Genomic DNA, 26,112 nt, shown 5'->3' on the forward strand with positions numbered 1-26,112 from the left:
TTTGACTAGCTGGTACAGTATGTGCATTACCGAGCCCTAGAAAACAGAATGTTAATGCTAATATTATCTGTTGCATCCTCAGCTTGCCCTCTCTCGCTCTCTCTCTCTCTCTCTCTCTCTCTTTGCATGCACCGGGTGTAAGTAGAGTGCATGGAAGACTGTTTGTTTTATTTTCTCCCACCTTAATGAATGTCATTACTAAAAATACAGATAAAAGTTTAGAGTGAGTGAGAGTAAGCAGGGCACAATGGCCTCTGAGGCTCGTGTGGAGACTTTGTCACTCTGGAATGGCATCAGGTGTGTTCCCAAAGATGGAGTACAGGTGGAAGAGGTGCTACTAGTGGTGGGAGAGCAGGTCAAGTGTGAGAATATCTACTTTGCCTCCCCGGTGGACAAGGCAGTGGTGGTGTTTCTCATTAAGAAAAACCCTCGTAAGCAGGCTAACAAAAAATGGCATACAAGTAGGAGGCGATATGGTTCAAGTCACCCCTCTGTCTGACCGAGCAACCCAAATGGTGATCTCAAACATCCTCCCATTCATTAAGGATGAGCAGATAATGAGGGAGCTGCCCCGCTTACGGAAATTCACCAGACTTATGAAACCTATCTGCTCGGGTGTAAGAGTTCTAGGGTGAAACATGTCCTGTTTTTATAACTTTATAATTTTAAACAACCAGGAGGACATATTAAATGTGAACTTTAAATGTAAGGTTGGTGACAACAGTTACACTGTCTTTGCCACCACAGAGTGCCTAAATGCTTTGAGTGCAGCAATGTCAGACATAAAAGGCTGAGCTGGCCACATGGAGCTGTGCAGCCAGGGAGCCCACAGAGCGACTTAACCTAGCTACAGCATCAGCAACATGGGAACATTCTGCAGGAAAACACCGGTGATGATGGGGAGCCGAGTCTGGAGGGGGAGTGGGCCTCACCGGACCCCAGAGCAGCGACACATCACAGTCAGAGCATGAAAAGGTCAGTCCTGAACACGTCGGTACCACCGAGAGAAACTTCACACCCAGAGCGGATAAACACAACTCAGACAAAGAAAACATCGCAAGTATAAAACCTGACCTCCATGAGCTGACCTGACAAACAGTAGCATGGAACAGAGCAATGATATACTGTAAACACACCTACCGTGTGAGATGGAGGGTCACAAGGGCTTTCTTAAATAACATATTTACAATTTTTATTTTTTATTTTAACACATCAAGTGTGTGTATGAGAGTGATTGTGTGTGTATGTACACTACCGTTCAAAAGTTTGGGGTCACTTTCTAACTCCACGGTCATTCCTGATTTTTATTTCTTTCTACATTGTAAAGGAATGCTTAAGGCGTCCAAAAATGCATTAATCTCTTTTGAACAGTTAATAGTGAGATGTGTCTGCTACTTATGCTTTGTAAAGACTTCATAACGCCTCTAATCTGAGGTGCTGTTAATTGGTCATTTTTCAGACTGATAACTCTAAATGAAATTTTCGTCTGCGGCAGTATATACAGTATATATATCCACAACCACAAAGAATTTTTTTTGTTTTTGTTTAGTAAGCTGGGTGTCATCAGCAAAGCAATGAAAATGGATATTATATTTACAAAAGATGTTACCAAGGCCAGAGTCAGCAGCAGATGAGGAGGTCATTAGTAATTTTAATAAGGGCAGTTTTAGTTCTGTGATAGGCACAAAAGTCAGACTGGAATTGTTCGTAAAAGTCTATTTAGTGATAGGTGAGTGTGAAGTTGAGCAGCAACAGTTTTTCAAAAAAATTTTAGATAAAGAAAAGGTTAGAAATTGGGCAGATATTATTATAATCATTGGGATCTAAACCGGGTTTTTTGAGTATAGGAGTAACAGCAGCAGTTTTAAAAAGTGACGGTACAATTCCAGTGGAGAGAGAAGAATGAATAATGGCAGTTACTGTATAAGGGGCAGCAAAGAAGGAAGTCAAGATTTAACCAAGGCTGTAGGTAGAGGGTCGAGCTGACAGGTAGAGGGCTTAGACTTGTGGATGAGGTCAAAAATTACTGAGGCATCAGGAAGGAGAAAAGTAAAGAATAACTGGTAATGCAAGAAAAAAGAAGAGGGAGACAAGGAATGGGAATTGAGGAGGTGGTGAATTTTGTGAATTTTCTTTTTAAAAAACAGCATTAGGGAGTTACAAGTGCCAGTTGAGTACATATGGGGGGTGAAAAATCCAGTGGGGTTGAACATTTTATGAAGTAATGAAAACAATGTCTTGGAATTACCTTCATTAGAACGAATTATACCAGAGTAATAATCAGATTTAATTTTGAAAATAGATTCTTTATAATGAACTAGGTGGGATTTGAACATTTCTCTATGGACAGAAAGACTGGTTTTGCGGAAAAGATGCTCATGCTGACGGCCTCTGGCTTTCAAAGGCCGAAGTTCAGGGGTAAACCAGGGAGCAGTACGAGAAAAGGAATCCCGACATTGTTTTTATTGGGGCAAGAGAATTAAGGATATTGTGTAAACCATTATTATATTGAGCAACCAAAGCATCAGGAGTGGATAAACAATCAGGAATATAAGTATCATTGATTAATATAAGTATCAATGTATGAAACAAAAGTATCAGTATTAATATCCTTAAGGTTCCGAAATGAAATAAAACGTGTAGGTTTGGTTACCTACAGGCAAAGAGAAATAATCAAGGAAAAAAGAAAATGATTAGACAGATGAAAATCATCAGTTAAACAATTGGAGTGGGTGAGTCCAAAGTATGACCTTTTGTATGTGTTGGAATGTCCGAATACTGATGAAATCCGAAACTCTTCAGGCCTTGTGCTTCTTGTGCTTCTGCCTTGAGAAGTCTCTAGGCAGAGGAAGATCACAATTATCCATATGAATGTTAAAGTCCCCCAGCAATATAATGTTAGAAGAGAGAGCGGAGAGATGAGTAAGTAGAGCAGCAAAGTCCTTGATGAAATCAGTATGCGGTTTGGGACGGCGATAAACTAGAGCAATGATGGTCGGAATGGGACCAGGTAGTTTACACACCTTCTTCTTCTTTGTCTTTCGGCTCTTCCCTTTCAGGGGTCGCCACAGCGAATCATTTGCCTCCATCTAACCCTATCCTCTGCATCCTCTTCTCTCACACCAACTAACTTCATGTACTCTCTCACTGCATCCATAAATCTCCTCTTTGGTCTTCCTCTAGACCTCCTGTCTGGCAGTTCCAACCTCAGCATCCTTCTACCGATATATTCACTCTCTGACTTTATCTCCAAAACATCTAACGTGGGTTGTCCCTCTGATAAGCTCATTCTTGATCCTATCCATCCTTGTCACTCCCAAAGAGAACCTCAACAGCTCTTCTACCTCCAACTCTGCCTCCTGTCTTTTCTTCAGCGCCACTGTCTCTAAGCCGTAGAGCATTGCTGGTCTCACCACTGTCCTGTACACCTTTCCTTTCATTCTCGCTGATACTCTCTTATCGCACAACACACCTAACATTTTTCTCCACAAATTCCAACCTGCCTGTACCCGCCTCTTCACCTCCTTTGAACACTCTCCGTTGCTCTGGACCGTTGACCCTAAGTACTTAAAATCCTGCACCTTCTTTACCTCTGCTCCCTGTAGCCTCAATGATTCTCCTGGGTCCCTCTCATTTACACACATGTATTCCGTCTTGCTGCGGCTAACCTTCATTCCTCTGCTTTCCAGAGCATACCTCCACCTCTCCAAATTTTCCTCCACCTGTTCCCTGCTCTCGCTACAAAGCACAATGTCATCTGCAAACATCATAGTCCATGGAGACTGCTGTCTTACCTTATCTGTCATCCTGTCCATCACCAGAGCAAACAAAAAGGGGCTTAGAGCCGATCCTTGATGCAGACCCACCTCCACCTTGAACTCTTCTGTCACACCTACAGCACATCTTACCACTGTCTTACAGCTCTCATACATGTCCTGCACCACTCTAACATACTTCTCTGCCACTCCAGACTTCCTCATACAATACCACAGCTCCTCTCTTGGCACCCTGTCATACGTACGCTTTCTCTAAATCTAAAAAGACACAATGCAACTCCCTGTTAACTTCTCTGTACTTCTCCGCCAGCATCCTCAAAGCAAATACTGCATCTGATGTACTGTACTCTTTCTAGGCATAAAACCATATTGCTGCTCACAAATGCTCACCTCTGCCCTTAACCTAGCTTCCACTACTCTTTCCCACAGCTTACACAGGTAGTTTACACACCAAGCATTTGAATGTGCTGAAATCAGATACCTGAAAAACTTTCAATTTTTTGTTGTAAACTATCGCAAAACCTCCTCCCCACCCTGTAAGGCGTGGTTGACAGATATAAACAAACCTTGGAGGAGTGCATTCATTCAGTTGGGAGAAGTCATTTGACTGTTGCTAAGTTTCAGTCAAGCAAAAAAAGTCAAACTTACGGTCAGTAAGGAGATCCTGAATGAGATGTCACTTGCTCGAAAGCAAGCAGATGTTAAGCAAACTGAAGTTGGCAGCGATGTTCTTGTGTTTGCAAGAGGAGTTAATGTTAGCTGACCTAGCCAGGCTGGCTAACACGCCATGATCCACAGACCGACCAGTACCTTGAAGAGGGCGGCGAGTGGTGGACCAAAATGATTTACTTCCATTGGGGTTGTCGAAATGATAATTCCGACGGGATCCACGGTGACTGTATCTCCGACGAGGAAGAAGAGTAAGGAAATCAGTAGCCAAGTAATGGAGAAGGCCCGACACCGCACGGTGAAAGAGCGACACGCAGGTCCAGGCTATTACAGTCCAGAAATGACGCCTAGCTATGACGGACAGATGAAGTCAAGCGGCGGGGCGAGGTAAACAAACTAGTAGGCTAAGCTTAGCCCAAACTAACATGGAAGCCCGAAAAATAACAATCATGGAAATATCAGTGATGAATTGATAGTAGAGCACTTAGACGAGTGCAAATGCACTGTTAATTAAATCAGGAAGAGCATAAAAAACAGACATTTAAAAGTTCCCGAAGAGTAGCAGCAGCAAAACGAGCCAGCGTCCACTCCTGGGAATCTAGCTCTCAGGTAATTAACGTAACAACAACAAAAACAACAGTTAGTTGTTATTTTAAGACACAGAGGTCAGCCTTTCCGTAATAGTTCCGTAAAGTGCAAAGTGCAGTATTGTTCAAAGTTCAGTTAAATTGAAGCTACACTATAACTGTGGATTAAGGTGTGGATTTAAGATCAGGGACTTATTTCTTTTTCATTAGCCTTTAAGTTTATGGTGATGTAAAACTGGCTTGACTGTGAATAGTGACGCTCGTTATCCAGAACATTCCAGTTCATGGCAAGCCGGTGCCTTGGTGATTTGTGACAGTTTGGTGCAAGTTCAAGCTTACACTTCACAAGCTCTAGCTTAAAGTTCACACACATTAAAATGAACTAGTCTAATAGTGAAAGTTTTTTTTTATACAAGCTGCTTTGAGCAATACAAAGTTTTCAATTAGTAGAATCTCTGTTTACCCATCTATCCTCAACCCACCTGCATTGGACATAATTACAAAAAAAGTTGTTGGAAGAAGCATTGTGTAAAGTGTAACATGCACCACATGCTTTGAACGCACTGTATTTTTACTTCATACAAGAAACCTAATTGTTTTGTGATTAGCACTTAATCAGGTAAGTCTAAATAATGAGTATAAAAATTTTTAACTTCTGTAACATTCACATGACGGCTGTGCTATATGCAGCAGTAAAGCACTCTCTTTGGAATGCTTAATTATATATTATTATTATTCATAGGGTTGTATATTCTATTAGAACTTTAACCAAGTAAACAGGAAGTCTAATGTTATCACACTGGGCCTCAATAATAAAAGCATGCATAACCTTGGCTTGACCTTGGACAGTTGCCTTACCTGACAAAATCTACATTTAATTACAGAATTGATTTGTTTGATTTCACCTTAAAATCAGATGTCCAGTAAAACACCCAGGTAACAACAGATAGTTTTACTTATGATTAAAGGCAACATGTCTCTATAAAAGGGTGAACACAGGCTCCACTGGATCCAAATACCAGCACTTCAGTTTTTTTTTTTTCTCATTAACAATCCCACAGACATTCCAGACATTTTAAAGTTTGGTTTGCTTTTAAACTGTTTAAATTGCCTTTTTTTTTAAAGAATAAATCGTCATATGATCTGCATAGCAATGAAATTAAATCCTGTACTTTCTAATAATGGATCCTAGTAAGTAAAGTGGAAATAAGTAGTAGTAAGTCCAGGACAGAACCGGTATTGCCCATACTGTGCTGCAGATTATTAATGAAGGTGGAATGATTTACAGTGTCAAATGCAGAACAGCAACTCTGAACAGAAATACATGTTGTGATATTCCATGCATATGAAAATCATGCCACGGCCATAATGAAAGCAAAATGTTAACCAAAAGAATATTATAATGTGAGACTTTTCATTTTTGCCTGCACAGTATATTTACTCTGTAAAACTACAACTAGATATTGAATAAATTAAAATTGTATTGTTGGCCCAACTGAACTGCAATGGAGAAGAAATAGGATTTTGTAAAATTTGTTTCTAGCAACATAAATATTAAGAAGTGTTTGGTGGTCATAAACTAGCTAAGAGGTGGACTCCTTAATACGGTAATACAAAACAGAGAAAGTGCTTATACTGCACAAGCAATAGCAGTTTTGGGTATCTATCCTGGTATAACAATCTTTTTTCTGGTTGAGTCTCTAGTGGCTGAATAGTGCACTACACTTCTTCAGTCTACAACTCAACTAAATCATAGCCTACTGAAGTGTATAATGAGAGAAGTGTTAGTGAAGAGGAAGTTATTTAAAAGTCTCCCTTAAAATAAGTTTAATCAGTAACCCATAATCTTATATAGATAAATATATGTGAAAAAATGCACAATAATATTTTTCATATATCTTGTAAATCAATCTAATAATTTATTTACAAGTTATACACATCACAAAAGTATGTTTCAGTTTTACTGTATGTATTAGTTTTCGTTGTAATAAATATTCAATATTTAATTTCAGATGTCACAGAGTGTCCCTAATGTACACTTTAAAGTACACTGTGGAATGGAAAGCAGCCAGTTATTTTATTTCATAGTTTGTGGGTTGACAGGTACCTCAGATACCCAAATATACACACAAGAACTGATGGCTGTGGATGTTCACTCAGGGAGTTGGCAGAAAGCAGTGTAGGTCTATCAGTGTGAATGTGTGGGTGAAATTCAACAATTGAAAATTGACTTTCACTGCATAGAGTCTCACTTTAAATATGCAGTTTAAGTACATCACAGTATTGAGCACATTAAAAACAAACTAATCTATAAAATCCTAAATTATTGCATCTCTGTATATGGAAACTTTGGTCTTGCAAACCTATAGACGTACCTGTGTGTGGTGCTGTGTCTGGGTCTCTCTTTGTGTCACCGCCTTTAGGGTCAGGGTTGTGACCTTTAACAGCATCTGCACTCTCATAGATATCCACCACCATTTCCCTTTGTTTAGAAGAATGCTGAGCCATCTCTAATCTATAGAAAACTCAGTAAACAATATACATTACTGTGTCTCTGTGTGAGCATGAGTGAACTAATGCACTTCCCTTCTACACCGAATTAAATGTTCTGCTGCCAGTAAAGGAAGTTACACCTTAAAAAAGGGACATAAAGTAACTGTTTTCTTGTGGTCAAAGTGTGAAGACATTTTATCTGCAATATTCACTCATGAATTATCTTGTTAAAGTCCAGCAGTTATTGTATATACCATCAAAATAGCATTCTTGTTTTATAATGATGTATACAGTGTATCATACGAATTTGTCATATTTTGTTCCTTATAATATCAGTACAAAACTATTGAAAACCATAATGAAAGCAAAATGTTAACCAATAGAATATTATAATGTGAGACTTTTTATTTTTGCCTGCACAGTATATTTACTCTGTAAAACTACAACTAGATATTGAATAAAATTGTATTGTTGGCCCAACTGAACTGCAATTGAGAAGAAATAGAATTTTGTAAAATTTGTTTCTGGCAACATAAATATTAAGAAGTGTTTGGTGGTCATAAACTAGCTAAGAGGTGGACTCCTTAATACGGTAATACAAAACAGAGAAAGCGCTTATACTGCACAAGCAATAGCAGTTTTGGGTATCTATCCTGGTATAACTAGTCTATCTTTTTTTTGGTTGAGTCTCTAGTGGCTGAATAGTGCCGCTTTTATTATGCCGAATTATTTAAAAGTCTCCCTTAAAATAAGTTTAATTAGTAACCCATAATCTTATATAGATGAATATCTGTAAAAAAAAAAAATACACAATTATATTTTTCATATATCTTGTAAATCAATCTAATAATTTATTTACAAGTTATACACATCACAATAGTATGTTTCAGTTGTACTGTGGATAGACTTTCCATCTGCATATTGATTTATTTACAGCACTGTTGAATTCTGTCATATGAATTATAACAGAATTCATGTTCATGTGAAAGGCTGAAATTATTTGTAAATTTACTAGAATTATAGAAGCATTTATTTTGCTTTACTGTGAGATTGCATGATAGAAGTGCCACAGGTCTAAGCGTTATCAGTACGTGAAAAAATAGCTTACAGCAATGACATGCAACACACATGCACAAAGTATGTCACACATGGATATGCAAAAGGAGGCAGGACATTTATTTAATGTTAATTTTGTTACTTAGAATTTTCCTGTTGTTTTTTTTATTAACTTTAATATATAATTAAAAAAGAGAACCTGCTGATGGAGCAACAGTTTCAAATTAAACCTAACTAAGTTTTTTTGTTTTTGTTTAGTTTTTTAAAGATATTAAAAAATTATCTTTTTATTAAAAAATATCACTGACCAATTGGTAAAAGAGGAGCACACACGGTTCAGGTAGAGGAAAATCAAGTGTACTGTATGGTGGTTATTAGGTTATAAGCTCCACTCTTTTGCAGGGCTTTACACCAGTGGCTGAATTAGTGCATCATAGATTCTTCATCACAACAAAATCATAGCCTGTGTTGACTTTCAACATCATCTGCTATATCATTTTTAATCTATAAAAGTCTCACTAATACATGAAATGACTGTGTCTCTGTGTGGACATGACTGACAGGCTGAGACTCTGTACTATGTATAGGCGATTAAATGTGTTGCTGCCAGTAAATGCAGATAGAGGAAGTGAGACATCAGAGCAGAGACATCAGCGGCTTTTTTTGGTCAAAGTGTGAGACGTTTTAACTACAATATTCATTTATATCAGATGTGCTTGTTTAAGTTATAAACATGTTATTATTAACAAAATATCATAATTGTCTTTTAATAATGTGTACATTGCACCAATGCATAATATTTTGTTACATTTAATGTCATTCCATAAGACCGTTAGAACTTTTTGCCTGATGCTTTTAAGTTCCACTGATCTAAAATCAGCAATAACCTCTGCTCCCTTTTACACATCAATATGTGAACAAAAATAGCTCACAGCAACAAGCGCATAAACACACTTTGCGCGCGCGCACACACACTTTCACACTCATCATTATAAAAACGGCTTGCAGCTTGAACTACTGTCAAATCTGCTGTTATAGACAGTGATTAAGTGTCCAAACATAGAGCAAATCCATTAAGTGTAATAAAACATTCAATATTTTAACAGTGTTGAAGTAAACTGTATAAATTCATCATCTGTTTAACAGAGACAATGGGATGGAGCTGCTTCACTTCAGGACTCAGTTATTCCTGCAGATCAGTAAAATCATTTTAAAAACATCATCCATATACTAATAAAATGTTTAAAAAAAAAAAGTTCTCAGGGTGAGTCTGGGAGTCACATGACCATGTAATGCTGTTTAGTGACCGCACAATGACCCTCCTGATTGAACATCTTAGTATGTCAGTTTCGCACATGTGGCTTGTTGCATGTTCAATATAAATAAAAAGGAACTATCAATATAGGGACTTTCAATATAGCAGCAATACACCCAGTCACTTAGGCAATGGGACTTCTGACACAATTTGGAGACCCAGAGGACCAGAAGCTTTAAGTAATCTAAGAGCTCAGGAAAAATACACTCAGTAATATGTGTATACATACCAATATGCTTTATTTAAATAACTTGTGTAAACTGCAACTATCCATCACACAAAATCACACACACGCACACACACACACACACACACACACACACACACACACGGATGCTTGGAACTTGAGTACAAAATGCCTATGGCAATTTAAGTTCTGAAACTATCAGAGTGAGTGCAATTACAACCCATCACAGCAAAACTGTTCAGATTCTAGTATACTCCAGTTTAGCTATCATGTGTGTGAGTTTTTTTTTAACTGATTGCTTCTGCTATTGCTTTGACTAACTGGCCAACAGATAATGAGCAGATAATGAGGAAGCTGTCCCGCTTCGGGAAATTCACCAGCCCTATGAAACCTACAGTATCCGCTCGGATGTAAGAGCTCTAGGGTGAAACATGTCCTCTCCTTCTGCTGGCAAGTTTTTATGATTTTAAACATCCAGGAGGACACATTAAATGTGAACTTTAAATGTAAGGATGGTAACAACAGTTACAATGTCTTTGCCACCATGGAGTGCCTGAGATGCTTCAAGTACAGCAATGTCGGACATAAAAGGCTGAGCTAGTCACATGGAGCTGTGGAGCCGGGGACCTCACAGAGCGACTCAACCTGGATACAGCAGCAGCAACATGGGGACAGCCAGTGGAAAAAACACCAGTGGTGATGGGGAGCCCGAGTCTGGAGTGGGCCTCACAAAACCCTACAGCAGTGATACACCACAGTCAGAGCATAAAAACATCAGTCATGAACACACCGGTAACACCGAGAGAAACTCCGCACACAGAGCAGATAAACACAACTCAGACAAAGAAAACATCGCGAGTATAAAACCTGACCTCCCTGAGTTGACCTGACAGACAGTAGAATGGATCAGAGCAACGCTGTAAACACACCTACTGTACACCCTCATGACCACAGAGTGTAAGACTCTGAACAGGACTGTAAACTGTAATGGGGTATATGAACTAAAACACTGTACTTGTACTTTAAAAGAGGTTAGGGGAATTTGAGGGGTTGAGGGTCACAAGGGCTTTCTTAAATAAACTGTTGTAAATATGTTAATACATACAGTGTGTGTATGAGTGATTGTGTGTGTGTGTGTGTGTGTGTGTACGTGTCTGTATATGAGTGTATGTGTGAGTACGCATAAATGTGTGTGTATATATTGTCACGTGGTGCGGTATGGAGAGCCACACCACGATATGTTTTAATAGTTATAAGAGCCCTGATGCAGGACTTTAGAGGGGAACAACGAAATAGGAGGCTGTGAGAGTGCTTGTGATGCGCACGGGAAGACCTTCCCGTTTGAAGATGGCGTGGGATTATTAATTAAGAGAACTCAAAAGGAAACAAATGAAAACTAATAACACAAAATAAACAGAGCTCCGCCCTCTACGTAAGAATGGACGGGGCTCTGGAAAACAAAACAAAAACTATATCCTCTCGGGGCGTTCGCCCTTACCGAGGATTTATGGGAGAGAGAGGGGTTGTGTTTTTATGTACGCTTTATACTTCACCTGAGAGCGCACGCTACACGGCTGCGTGATGCTCTCTCTTTCTCCGGCATCTTAAGGAGGCCGAGGCGGGGACTTTTCCTCTGTCTGTTTCTTTGTGCGCTTGTCTTTTTCTTTCTTTGACTTTTCTTTGGCCCTAATTCCTTACCGGTGCTACCTAAATGATCGCACAAAGTGCGGCGGTATCAGGACCCTTATATAGACATTCTGCCAGGTGCGGTCTATCCAGGCTGATTGCGGCTATAAAATGGCCGCGACTTTGCCTGTTTAGGACGTTCCAAACAGTGCAAAGCATTTTTGCATGGCTCTGATATCCCAGTTTGACTTGAATGCCTCTCATATGTGTATGCATGGATGAAGTCAAACTGGGACTAAGTGTTCCCTTTATTTTTATGAGCAGTAAAAACTATATATATATATATACTGTATATATACACACACATTCATGCGTACTTACACATGCCACTGATTTTAATGGACACAAGAAAATGTAACCTACAGTATCTGGTTTACCTGCTTTTTTATTAAGGGATTTTACAGTTTTAAATTACTTTATGGTGCAAAGGGAGAAGTGTTCATCACTCCACTGGTTCCTTAATGAAGGCGCTAGGCTGGACATAACAAGCAACACTACCGCAATGACCTGCAATGGATAATACTGCATGGTATTGTCTCGGTCAGTGCTTTTATCTGCCTTCTAAACCCTGTGGTTACACATAAGTGTCTTTTTGTTTGCAGAAAGAGACAGTATTCAATGCTCTTATGAGATGTTTTACATTACAACCAGTGCTCTGAATAAGGGTGACTTTTACCCCACAGGTTTTTATGCTTGGTCTAAATATGTAAGAAAAGAAAGGTTAAAGTGTCAGCTGATCATTTTCAAGTCAAGTTCACCTGTATTGTCATTTAAACCATATACAGTACAGATGGAACAAAAAACAGGAAAAAAAGCATTCTTCCAGGACCAAGGTGCTACATACAACATAATCTAACTAAGAAACCTAATTAGCTGACTAGCTTAGACAAAACTGATTAGCATTATAAATTAACAGAAAGCTGTCTAAGTCCTATACAGAAAAAAACAACATAAAGTGCATGTGCAAATGTGCAAACAATAGTGATACCATGACAACATGACACACAGTTAAAGAGACGGATGGCTTGTGGAAAGAAGCTGTAAGCTACCTTAGGTCAGACTAAAATGGCGATATACATTATCAGGCATAATAAAATGGGCACAAAATACAAAACACAACATCAATCTTACAGAGACTCGCAAAATCAAGGATCTTTCTTGAATTCAACTTTTATTAAAGCATGAAAGACCTTAAAAAGTTTAAACTGACCTTATGTTCTGAAGAAGCTATGTGTGCTGTTTAAGTTTAAGTGTTAACATACACTTTATGTATTCATTTATTTATTTATTTATTTATAAGGTTTTTTTCATAACTATTTATTTGTATATATTTTTTTAGTTATTTATCCATTTATTTATTTACCCAAGTGGGGAAATAAAAATGCTCCGGCGCGCACATACACACACACACACACACACACACACACACACGCACACACACATGCAAATTTCATAATTGTAACTGACATGTTGAGGCTCTGTACTTTGTTTTTTGAAATTAAATGTTTCTTCACAATTAAAGGAAGTCAGATGAAGTTACACATCTGTGAAAGAGCATCAGTTGCTGCTTGTGGTCAAACCGTGAAAACATTTTAGCAGCAGTTCTCACACATACAGTACAGTAGCTGTCCTTGTCAAAGTTCAGCAGTTATGTAAATGCCGAAATATTGGTCAAAACATAACAAAACAAAATGTCAAAATTGCTTTTAAGATACATTTACATATTAAAACAGGTTGAATTCTGTCATATGGACTAGTCGACATGTCCCTGCAGTAGATCTGGAATTATTTGTAGGTTTACTTTTTCAGAAGGTTTCAGGTTTTTTTTATTTATTTTTTTTATGATGAGTGTTGATGACTGCTCTCCTTCAGATTAGTACAAATGTTGCCAATATTAGTACCTTTTGCAATATCAGTACAGATCGTGGTTCAGTTATGTGAAATGCCTAACAATAGTATTTAGAAAAATATAAAAAAGAATTAAATGAAAAATATTATATAGTTCACCCAAATAATTACTTTATTCATTTTACAATGGTTTTATTTTTTAGACAAGAGACATTTTCCCAGGTCCCCAACATGTTGTAGAAATAAAAGGTATAATCATATTTTAAATATAGTTTGGCATTTATGCTTACATTGACTCTTACCTCTTTATATACTTTCCTCAGGGAGATTATTTTTCTACTAGTTATTAAAAAGTATATATATATATATATATATATATATATATATATATACACACACACACTCAGCAAAAAAAGAAACGTCCCTTTTTCAGGACTGTGTATTTCAACAACAATGTTGTAAAAATCCAAATAACTTTACAGATCTTCATTGTAAAGGGTTTAAACAATGTTTTTCATGCATGTTCAATTAACCATAATCAATTAATTAACATGCACCTGTGGAATGGTCGTTAAGACCTTAACAGCTTACAGAAAGTAGGCATTTAAGGTCACAGTTCTAAAAACGCAGGACACTAAAGAGACTTGTCTACCGACTGTGAAAAACACCCAAAGAAAGATGCCCAGGGTCCCTGCTCATCTGCGTGAACGTGCATTAGGCATGCTGCAGGGAGGCATGAGGACTGCTGATGTGGCTAGGGCAATAAATCACCATGTCCGCACTGTGAGACGCCTAAGACGGCGCTACAGGGAAACAGGAAGGACGGCTGATCATCCTCGCAGTGGAAGACCACGTGTAACAACACCTACACAGGATCGGTACATCCGAATATCACACCTGCGTGACAGGTACAGGATGGCCACAACAACTGCCCAAATCACACCAGGAACACACAATCCCTCCATCAGTGCTCAGACTGTCCGCAATAGGCAGTCCATGAGGAGGAGATGCACTGCAGTACTTCAAGCAGCTGGTGGCCACACCAGATACGGACTGGTACTTTTGATTTTGAGCCTCCCTTCATTCAGGGACACATTGTGAAACATTTTTAGTTTATGTCTTATGGTGTTGACTCTTTTAGTGTTCATACAAATATTTACACATTAAGTTTACTGTAAAAGTAAGTAACACCAAGTAAAAACAGTTGAAAGTCAGAGGACGTTTCTTTTTTTGCTGAGTATATTATATATATACACTCAACAAAAATATAAACGCAACACCTTTGTTTCTGCGCCGATTTTTCATGAGATGGACTTAAAGATCTAAAATTCATTCAAGATATACAATATTACCATTTCTCTCAAACATTGTTCACAAATCAGTCTAAATGTGTGATAGTGAGCACTTCTGCTTTGCTGAGATAATCCAACCCACCTCACAGGTGTGCCACATCAAGATTCTGATCTGACATCATGAGTAGTGCACAGGTGTACCTTATACTGCACACAATAAAAGGCCACCCTGGAATGTGCAGTTTTTTGTCGTATACGCCGGTCAAGCACATCCCAAACATGCTCAACGGGTGACATGTCTGGTGAGTATGCTGGCCATGCAAGAACTGGGACATTTTCAGTTTCCAAGAACTGTGTACAGATCCTTGCAACATGGGGCCATGCATTATCTTGCTGAAACATGAGGTGATGTTCATGGATGTATGGCACAACAATGGGCCTCAGGATCTCATCACGGTATCTCTGTGCATTTAAAATGCCATCAATAAAATGTACCTGTGTTCTTCGTCCATAACAGATGCCTGCCCATACCATAACCCCACCACCACCATGGGCCACTTGATCCACAACATTGACATCAGCAAAGCGCTCACCCACACGACGCCACACACGCTGTCTGCCATCTGCCCTGAACAATGTAAACCGAGATTCATCCGTGAAGAGAACACCTCTCCAACGTGCCAGACGCCATCGAATGTGAGCATTTGCCCACTCAAGTCTGTTACAGCGACGAGCTGGAGTCAGGTCAAGACCCCGATGAGGATGACGAGCATGCAGTTGAGCTTCCCTGAGACGGTTTCTTACAGTTTGTGCAGAAATTGTTTGGTTATGCAAACCAATTGTTTCAGCAGCTGTCTGAGTGGCTGGTCTCAGACGATCTTGGAGGTGAACCTGCTGGATGTGGAGGTCCTGGGCTGGTGTGGTTACACGTGGTCTGCGGTTGTGAGGCCGGTTGGATGTACTGCCATATTCTCTGAAACGCCTTTGGAGACGGCTTATGGTGGAGAAAGGAACATTCAATGCACGAGCAACAGATCTGGTTGACATTCCTGCTGTCAGCATGCTAATTGCACGCTCCCTCAATGCTTGTGGCATCTGTGGCATTTTGCTGTGAGACAAAACTGCACATTCCAGGGTGGCCTTTTATTGTGGGCAGTATAAGGTACACCTGTGCACTACTCATGATGTCAGATCAGCATCTTGATGTGGCACACCTGTGAGGTGGGATAGATTATCTCAGCAAAGCAGAAGTGCTCACTATCACACATTTAGACTGATTTGTGAACAATGTTTGAGAGAAATGGTAATATTGTGTATCTGGAATGAATTTTAGATCTTTAAGTTTTGTTGAGTATATATATATATATATATATATATATATATATATATATATATATATATATATATATATATATATATAATGTAGGCACATACAGTACAAATAAATTGTATACAGCAAGAATGCTTTTTTTATAATAATAATAATAATAATAATAATAATATTAAGAAGAAGAAGAAGAAGAAATAGCCTAGTAAACATATTCAATGAAACAGTATTTTAAAGTCAGTATTTAATGTGAAGGCATTTTGAGGACCCCTACGTCTCCGGTACAATTTATGCAGTTTTATAAGGAAATGAACTACCAAGTTATTTTGCAGAACCATACAGTTTTTCTGAGGACTGATTGTTACGCCTGCTTCTTTTTTCTTTTTTGCATGCAACACCCAGCAACTTCCATTTCCTTATTTTTTTTCTGAAAAGTTGCTTATACAACCTTTTGCACAGTACTTTACATAGTTGCTGCGCTTTAACAAATAAATCTGGGATATACATGCATATTAAATTTACACTTTGACCAGAATAATCCACTGATGTCCCTCCTCTGATGTTTAACTTACTCTAACTTTATGACAGCAGCTCATTTAATTCCCTACGCAGAGTACAAAGACACAGTCATTTTATGTTTTAGTAATTAAAGATGTTTCAGTGTTCTTCTGAGCAGGATGTGGTGGTGGAAGTTATCTACAAGATTGCACACAAGGTTGAAAGGCATGATTATGACTCAGACACAAAGGATAAAGATGCTGACACTGAGACACGCCTTGAGGCACAACACGCAGGTGTTACAATATAGGTTGTTGCAATAATTCAGTATTTTATTACAGTAATTGGAGATGATGGTGGATATGAGTGCGAATGTAGACATAGTTAGAGGTAACACAGGGAGGTTAAAAGAAAACAGTTCCCCGTATTACTTTTATTCTGCCTTGTTTTGTTTCTCTGTTTACAATTATGCATCATCCTTGTGGTATTCTATCTGTATGTGGTTTGAGCACAGAAATGGACATTAGACTTTAAATGACAAAATTTCCATGGATTTCTGCACTTTTATATACAAATTATACTGCCAACATTAAACCCCCTTTTAAAAATGATTTAGCATATGCTCTTATTCACAGTGCAAGTATTCACAGTCTTGTTATACATTTCCTTCAGTGTGGACTCTATCATTCCAAAGTAATTAAGTAAGTACTTAGGGTTTAATGGTCCAGAGCAACAGAGAGTGTGGCAATGAAGTAAAGAGGTGTGTACAGGCAGGTTGGAATGGGTGGAGAAAAGTTTCAGGTGTGTTGTGCGATAAAAGAGTAGCAGCGAGAATGAAAGGAAAGGTGTACAGGACAGTGGTGAGACCAGTGATGCTCTACAGCTTAGAGACAGTGGCACTGAAGAAAAGACAGAAGGCAGAGTTGTAGCTAGCAGAACTGAAAATGTTAAGGTTCTCCTTGGGAGTGACAAGGATGGATAGGATCAAGAATGAGTTCATCAGAGGGACAACCCATGTTAGATGTTTTGGAGATAAAGTCAGAGAGGCCAGATTGAGGTGGTTTGGGCATGTTCAGAGGAGAGATGGTGAATATATCAGTAGAAGGATGCTGAGGTTTGAACTGCCAGGCAGGAGGTCTAGAGGAAGACCAAAGAGGAGATTTATGGACGCAGTGAGAGAGGACATGAAGTTAGTTGGTGTGAGAGAAGAGGATGCAGAGGATAGGGTTGGATGGAGGTAAATGATTCGCTGTGGTGACCCCTGAAAAGGAACAGCCAAAAGACAAAGAAGGACTATCATTCCAACGATAAACCTTGGGGTATTAAAAAAGTCAAGGAAATTTAAAACAAGAAGAAGAGGGTTTCCTTTACTGGGTCTGAGACGGGAAAAAAGAAGGTTAACAGGGAGGTCGAGCATGCCATTGAATCTGCCAAGCTGAAATATATGAACAACATCGAGCAATTCTTTGCTAAAGGTAATCTCCACTCAGCCTTGTAGCCTGGGCTACAAGAATATTAAAGTCGTGAATACTGCTCCCTCCACCACCAGAAACATACAAGGGTTACAAACATACATGCAGGTTATAATCCAGCTACAGTCCCTGATGACCTTAACTACTTCTATTCCTGATTTGAGACAGTTAATAGCACTTAGCTCACAGAAATTTTTTCGTTTTTCTTACTAAGTCATTCTGCACTCACCTTTAACACATGTGACATGATGATAGCCCTCAAAAAAAAAAAAAAAAAACACACCAGGTTCAGATAACATCAGTAGACACACTCTGAGGTACTGTGCTGAGTAGCTTGGGGTGTTTTTTAGCTTCTGTTGACCCGTCGTGTCGACAGAAATGTTTTTTTTCCGGACTTGAATAAAACTTTGAATCTTTCAAATAATATCAAGTGTCCTCGGATTTGAAAACAGAGATACTAGAGGAAAAGCTGACAAACTTGCTCCCCTCAGGGATGTCTGAGACAGATGGGTGCAGCTATTTCCACTGATGTTCAATCCAGAGCCATACTGTAGGTGACAGTAGATGAACGTTTTCTCCCTTTCCATAGAAAATTCATGCCGAATAAGCCAGGCAAATATGGCATAAAAATCTGGGCAGCTTGTGATGCAAAAAAAACAGCTATTCATGGAATCTACAGATTTACGCTGGCAAACCTGCGAGTGATATCCCTGAGAAAAAAACATGAAAAATGTATAATCCTTGATATGACTACTGGGCTGCAGGGTAACAATATCAAGTTTGACTTTTTTTTTTTTTACCAGCTATTGGACAAGAACTTTTCAGAAGGAAACTTACCATGGCACAAGTTAAGAACAATAAGAATACTTGGCACAATAAGAATAAATAAACCTGAGCTGCTTGCTAATATTTTGTGGGTAAAAGACAGGACTCAATTCAAAATTTCATTTGACAACACTATTTTTGTTTTCATACTGGCCAAAAGAGTCTTTCCCAGGAGGCTTAGGGCACGAGGCAGGGTACACCCCGGACATCATGCCAGTCCATCGCAGGGCACACAAAGATACAGTACACACACTCACACAATACGGGCAATTTGGAAACGCCAATTAGCCTCACCTGCAGATTTTTGCACTGTAGGAGGAAACCCACCAAGCACAGGGAGAACATGGAAACTCCATGCACACAGACGGGAATCGAGTCTGGTTAAGAATCGAACCCAGACCCTGGAGGTGCAAAGCGATGCTTACCACTACACCACCCAAAGTTTGGGCACCCTACATACTGTAATCAGTACTTAGTAACACCTCCTCTGGCAGATATCACAGCTTGCAAATGCTTTTTATAGCCAGCTAAAAGTCTTTCAATTCTTGTACTTGGGATTTTCTCTCATTCTTCCTTGCAGAAGGCTTTAAGTTCTGTAATATTCTTTGGTTGTCTTGCATGCACAGCTCTTTTAAGATCTACCCACAAATTTCCAATAATGTTTAAATCAGGGACATGGATGGCCATTCCATTACCTCTCTTAAGGGATTCCATAGTGGATTTTCGGGTATGTTTAGGATCATTGTCCTGTTGTAGAAGCCATCCTTTCAGAATTTGCTGGTATTTAGTAAAATCCATTCTTCCTTCCACCTATGCAATGTTTCCTGTGCCACTGGCTGCAACACAACCCCAAAGCATGATAGATCCACCCCATGCTTAATAGTCGGCAAGGTGTTCTTTTAATGAAATGCTGCTTCTTTTTTCTCAAAACATGCCTTTGCTGGGTCCAGATATTTCTATTTTAATTTTATCAGTCCACAGCCCATGTTTCCAATACACATCAGAATTCTGTAGGTGTTCTGTTGCATAATTCTGACGTTGGATTGATGTCTGGAGTTTTCTCAGTCTTCCAGATCTCATCTTGACAGCCACAAGTCCCCTGAACTACCATCTCTTAATTACATTTCTCACTGTGGAAACTGCAAGGTGACAGTGTTTTGCTACAGTATCTTCTTGTAGCCTTCTTCTGCATTGTGGTCATTAATAACTTTCATTTTCAGAGTCTTACACAGCTGCTTAGAGGAACCCATGGTTGTTGAGTGTCCGCAAGTGTGTGCACAAGGTTTGAAGAGTCAATTTGTAAGACTTTGCAATTGGCATTTACTAATGACAGCTGTTGCCTTGCATCAGACCTAATAAGCTGATTAAGGTCTGAAACCTTGTGAAAAGAATCTAAGACCCTGGAGCTATTAGAGCACCCAAAGGATTGCACAGTGCCATAATTGTCACATCTGAGCCACCTCAGTCCTGGGGAGTAAGATCTGGCTCACCTGTCTACTGAGCCGTCGCTTTGTCTCCCCCTAGTGTGTCTGCGTGTGTAACATGTCCTCCGTAATTCCTAGATTACCTGCACCTGTGTCTACCCCGTGTGTGTCCCTATTTATTCCAGCCGAACCCGTAGCCCCTCGTCTGTTCACTGTTGCACCATGTCTTGTGTTTCCCATGTGTCTAACCTTTGTGTGTCTTTTGTGTCGACCCAGGACTGAGGGAGTCTGCAGGCGGAAGATCCTTTTTGTTCTCTCGCGGAAAGTTCAAGTTCAAGGCTGACCGAGAGGCAGCACTGAGTTCCTCGCAAGGCTGTAAATCCAGTTGTTTGGTGTGACCTAAGTACTCTTCATTATTTCCCGCCTGCAGACCCGGCCTGGGGAAGCTCTTCCCCATTCGGGTTACTTTGTGTTTGGTTTCGTTGTGTTCTGTGTTTTTTTGGTCTTTTGGACTCATTAAATATTATCATTATTCTTTCTAACCCTGCGTTTGCGTTCGCTTCCTCCATAAACATGACAATAATATATATTTTTTTTATTGTTTTGTTTTTGTTCAATTTATGGCATAAGAAGTAACTATGCATCAATCTTTGCTGTAAATGTTGTTATTGTTTTTTTTTCCATTTCCAAGAAAGACTGTGTTAACATCTTTTCAATAAAAAAAAAAAAAAAATCACCAAAATATGGTATTTATTAATGGGTGCCTAATTTTTTGCATAAGACTCTATATAAAAAACAAAGGAGGAGCAAAACAACCTGGACAATAGTTGAGTTTTATAACATCCTAGATGTGTCTGCATGAACTGCATTTGTCTTGTGGACCCACATCCACCTACTGTAGGGTGAAACTTAACCAAAAAAAAAAAAAAAAAAAACCAGGGTGCCAATACCACAGATCAGATATCCAAGATAGAGCTTATCTGCCACTCTGTTTACATCATTAGCAACACAAAGAGTATTAGCACCAGCATACTTCTCAGCCAGACCTGCCTCAACATCAACCAGCACAGCCACAGGCACAACCCCACTGATGCTATCTAATTCTAAAGAAAGAGGTGTCAGGTCTGCACTAGCAAAAAAGACAGAAAGACAGACATATTGTGCTTTCCTGCAAAAAATATCTCTGCAAAGAACACACTTAAAGTGTCACTTTTTGCCACACATGCATCTAAACACACATATAAAGCTCACATGCATGTTCTTGCACACAGAGACTTTTGTTGGAACTAGTACTTGATTTCTATTGGTTTAATTTGTTTGAATGGTTGTTGTTTGTTTGACCTTGCCAAAATACATTATGTATTTTTGCTTGTTCTGCTTTTCATTTTGTATTTGTGTATATATATATATATATATATATATATATATATATATATATATATATATATATATATATATATATATGTCTCCGAAATGACTATAGGTCTTACTGTAGATAATTATATTAAAATAAATAAAAAAAATTAAACTTATTTAAGAGAAGTGTTCTAATATACATCAGCAATAGTCAGGTAACATAACAAATTCATATTTTTTTATATAATTCTCTTGAGGTTAATTTAATTAGATTTCTTTTTTTGTTACTATTTAAAACGAGAGGAAAGGCTCAGGGGGCCTCACCAAAAATATTAAAACCCATCTTTTCATGGATAAGAAAATCTCACAAAGTAACCAAGAGGTAAGAAACTAATTGGATCACTAATAATTTTTTTGAGGGTATTTTATGGCTAATTTAAGGCATGTGTCAAAACCGACCTGTTGACATAAGGCATAGCAACAGAAAGCTAACATAAGGTAAATAATCTTAATCTGGCGCAGCCCAACATAACCTAAGGTTTTTATTTTGTGCTGGGGTAGAGCATGAAAGACATGATAGTGAAGACCCAAGGGTATTAAAAATATACATAAATAATATTAAATCAGAATTTAATGAAAAAAACATGTGTGCTATTATTGTTTAATGATCATTTTAGGCATTAAACTAGACACACAAATCTATTCTTCTGATTCAAAACCACAGGAGACAGATGTTACAGACTGACTACAGTGTGTGCGGTGCTGCTGTCTGTTCTCCTGCTGACTGCCTCCACAGTGATGTGGATCAAATGCATCAACCTGACTATAGAAAAAGACCAGGTACGGACCAGTTACAACAACCTGACTATAGAGAGAGACCACTTACTTACTAGTTACAACAACCTGCCTATAGAGAGAGACCAGTTACAGATCAGTAACAAGAACCCGACTATGGAGAGAGCCCAGTGTCAGTCTAACATGTTGGTTATTAACGGTGAACAAATACTTTAAATAATATTTTCATCATAAAACCCAGAGTCATGCATTTAAAATTAATAAAACACATTGAGCATTTTTCTGTTGTATTTTGTAATCAGTTTTTACTAAACAAGGATGGAGATTCTTCAACTCCAGCCTTTACTACATCTTTACTGAACAGAAGAGCTGGACTGAGAGCAGACAGAACTGCAGAGAGAGAGGAACAGACCTGGTAATCATAAATAGCAAAGAAGAACAGGTTTGTGTGTGTGTGTGTGTGTGTGTGTGTGTGTGTGTGTGTGTGTGTGTGTGTTTTGAGAAAGTCTAAACCAGTGTAATATTTCATATTGTTCTAATAAACACAGGAGTTCATACAATAACTATTTAATTCTTTATCACATTGTCTCACTTCACATGAATTTCCAGCATTCCTGCAGCAGAACCCATAGGAAACCAAAGGAAAATCCAAGATGAGATCTCATGTTAATCTCTTCTTTTTTTCTAGAAGGAAATTAGCCATCTTTGGGACTTGAATGAGATTTAAGGCCTTTTCTTTATCTTCTCAAATGTGGCTCATTACCTCTAAATCTTGAGATAGTTCATATTTGTCTTGTGTGAAACTCACATAAAAAGGGCTAGGTCCTCTGACAAACAGTGCATGTGCACTAAGAGTATTTAGTTTTATATACACTTTATATTACTTTTCACATACAGGTAGATAGAGGGGAGCGTTAGTAGGTTGGATCTATGAAATGTGAAATTAATAGATTTACATATTGTGTTAAAGGTCATATACTGTATATAGGTTGTTACTTGTGTAGAGTAGACTTTTGTGCTACAGGTAATGCAGCGCGCTCCGCTCGCTAACACCGCAGGTATATTTAACACCTGTGGGAAACACTGCAATGTGCAAATTATTTGAACTTTTTGCTTTAGAATTGCAAAAAATAAAGTACCCAAGTAAGTTTCACTAATAATTAACTATGTGTTTAATAAATATATGTAGATATGATTAGTAATATATGTAGATATGATTGGCAATGACTAAATGTAGACAAATGTTTTGTTTTAACTCATTTAAAAAAAATAATAATTAAATCACACAGTCATGTTATTTTACAGTAAACCCAGGTCTCCATAGTTAAACAACATGGCTAACCTTTTACAGTGGGTTTATTAAAATTAAACTGGCAAATGGCAAACTTACTTTACGTTCTATATAAATGTCATTACCAATTAAGAACTAAAATGCAGTATACAGATTACCCTGTATATTATTTACCAAGAAGTGAAGCAATGAGATGGGTCAATATATAATTGTGGGAGATTTTGAGTTTGAATAATTCTGGGAAAAAATATATTTATTTACAAAATATTATTATCTTCCCTGATAAATCATCCCTGAAATATTTTGTTTTTAGTCATTGCCAAGCTCAGGCATAATTGATTTCAGATATTTAGTTTTAAAAACAAGAAGTTTACTCATTATTTGGTCAACTATGTTACGGACAAAACCTATAAGTTTTAACTTTAAGTAAATGTCAGACATTTAAAAAAATCATTACTCTTGGAACAATATGTGTCTATTTACCCATCTTTTCAATTAAAATACCCAATTAATTAAGAAAATACACATTTTGTTCGATTGAAACCCCAAATTTCAAGTACTGAAGTAACCGGTCTGTATATTTTGTTTCCAAACTGCTTGATTCATGATAATTTTCTTGATGAAATTATGCTGAGGTATATATTTGACAGCTACTCAGTTTCTAAATATTTACTTAGAGATTAGGGAACCATTGAAATACATATATTTTTTAAAAAACATAATGGTAACTTAATTGACAGCCCAGTATCATAGTTGACAAAAGTAACATAGTTGACTGGACATGACAAAGTAGTGTGATGTATTTAACAAAAACAATCCTAAACTATATCAATTATTATATGTTAGCTAATCTTCTACTGCATTTAATCAAGACCTGTTGAATATTTCATGACATAAAGGAGAAATACAGACACACATCAGTTTACAAGGATCAATCACAACTTTATTAACAAGCACATATATCATAAGCAAGAGATCCTAACATAGAAAACAACAACAACAAAAGTATCAAAAACAGCACTTACACAAAAATTCCACCATGTAAACATTTTGAAAATCTTGTTTGTGGAATGAAATACAGTAGTGCATTGTATTGAACAAAAAATTATAGTGCACTGCAATAAGTAACAATAACCAATTAGTGTTTTATTCTGTTGGTTAACAGAATAAGTGTGCTGCATTGGATCAAAATTTTAATTGTGCAAACTGTTGTATCTCAAAAACATTCATATGTTAGAACCCAAGTAAAACATTGGCATACCCTCCAACTTCCAGGCACCCATGAAACCGGTGGAGACAGAACACACTCCCCATTTTCTAACCCAAGAACATGGCCAATTATGGTTTGTTTTTCAATGACTTTGTCAAGCTCAATCAAGTAATCTTTGAGTGTGTGTGTGTGTGTGTGTGTGTGTTTGTTTGTGTGCATGTGTGTGTGTGTGTGTGTGTGTGTGTGTGTGTGTGTGTGTGCGCATGTCCTTAGCCATGAAGATATGATTTGGCAATATCTTCCCACACATCTCTTTTTATTTCAACATGACGTGCTGTCACGTGCTGTGGGGCAGGAATCAACCTGAGCACATCCTCAAATGGATACCAGAGCGCATCCTTTCGCATTGGCCAGTAGTAACGATTGTGTCCCACTCTGTGCATGCACTTAACATGAACATGTGTCTCACTCACTTCAACAATGGTTCCAGGGTAAACCTCATCGTCATATCTGATGACACACCACTGACCAACAATGTCATCTCTATCCCACTGTACTTCAAGGTCTGGTTGTTCTTGGTGCAATGCAGGAACAGCAGAGTTGACTTTGAAGTCGAAGGCCTGAGCTTGGTAACACTGACATTGCAGAATCTGCCTTGTTGAACACAGGCAGCTCACATCACGGTATGTCAGTTTCCCTGGTGCTTGCATGATGACCTGGTGAATCCGCATAGTGCATGGTACAGTGGGGAGTCGTTGTGGCATCTGCTGTATGGCCTTTTCCACTGTAGCCTCTTCAATGTAGAAGATCTTGACAGCTGTATTGGTGTTTACCAATGCATTGAAAAGATGTTTAGCAGTGGAAATGTCTTTACCTTGGCTCACCAATCTGTCAGCTGTTCTCTTCAGAAGGCCTCCTACCCCATCGGGGGCACCCTTTCCGTGACTGGCCTCAAAAAAGTTCCAAGTGCCCGCAGTGAAGCCCTGGTTGTACAATTCAGTTGTC

The 26,112-nt window shown here is 38.4% G+C and overlaps 1 protein-coding gene across 1 annotated transcript in view; it reads left to right on the forward strand.

The window, feature by feature from the left end:
• Positions 1–10,688: 10,688 nt before the first annotated feature.
• The window catches only part of LOC128508230 (C-type lectin domain family 6 member A-like), a 51,714-nt gene continuing 36,290 nt past the window's right edge, over positions 10,689–26,112 (forward strand). The window contains exons 1-3 of the mRNA XM_053479454.1: positions 10,689–10,941; positions 22,536–22,778; positions 22,909–23,048. Coding sequence (XP_053335429.1) covers positions 10,689–10,941; positions 22,536–22,778; positions 22,909–23,048 — 636 coding nt within the window. The remainder of the gene's footprint in view (positions 10,942–22,535; positions 22,779–22,908; positions 23,049–26,112) is intronic.

The sequence above is a fragment of the Clarias gariepinus genome, chromosome 20 (genome assembly GCF_024256425.1).
Source record: "Clarias gariepinus isolate MV-2021 ecotype Netherlands chromosome 20, CGAR_prim_01v2, whole genome shotgun sequence".
Lineage (NCBI taxonomy): Eukaryota > Metazoa > Chordata > Actinopteri > Siluriformes > Clariidae > Clarias > Clarias gariepinus.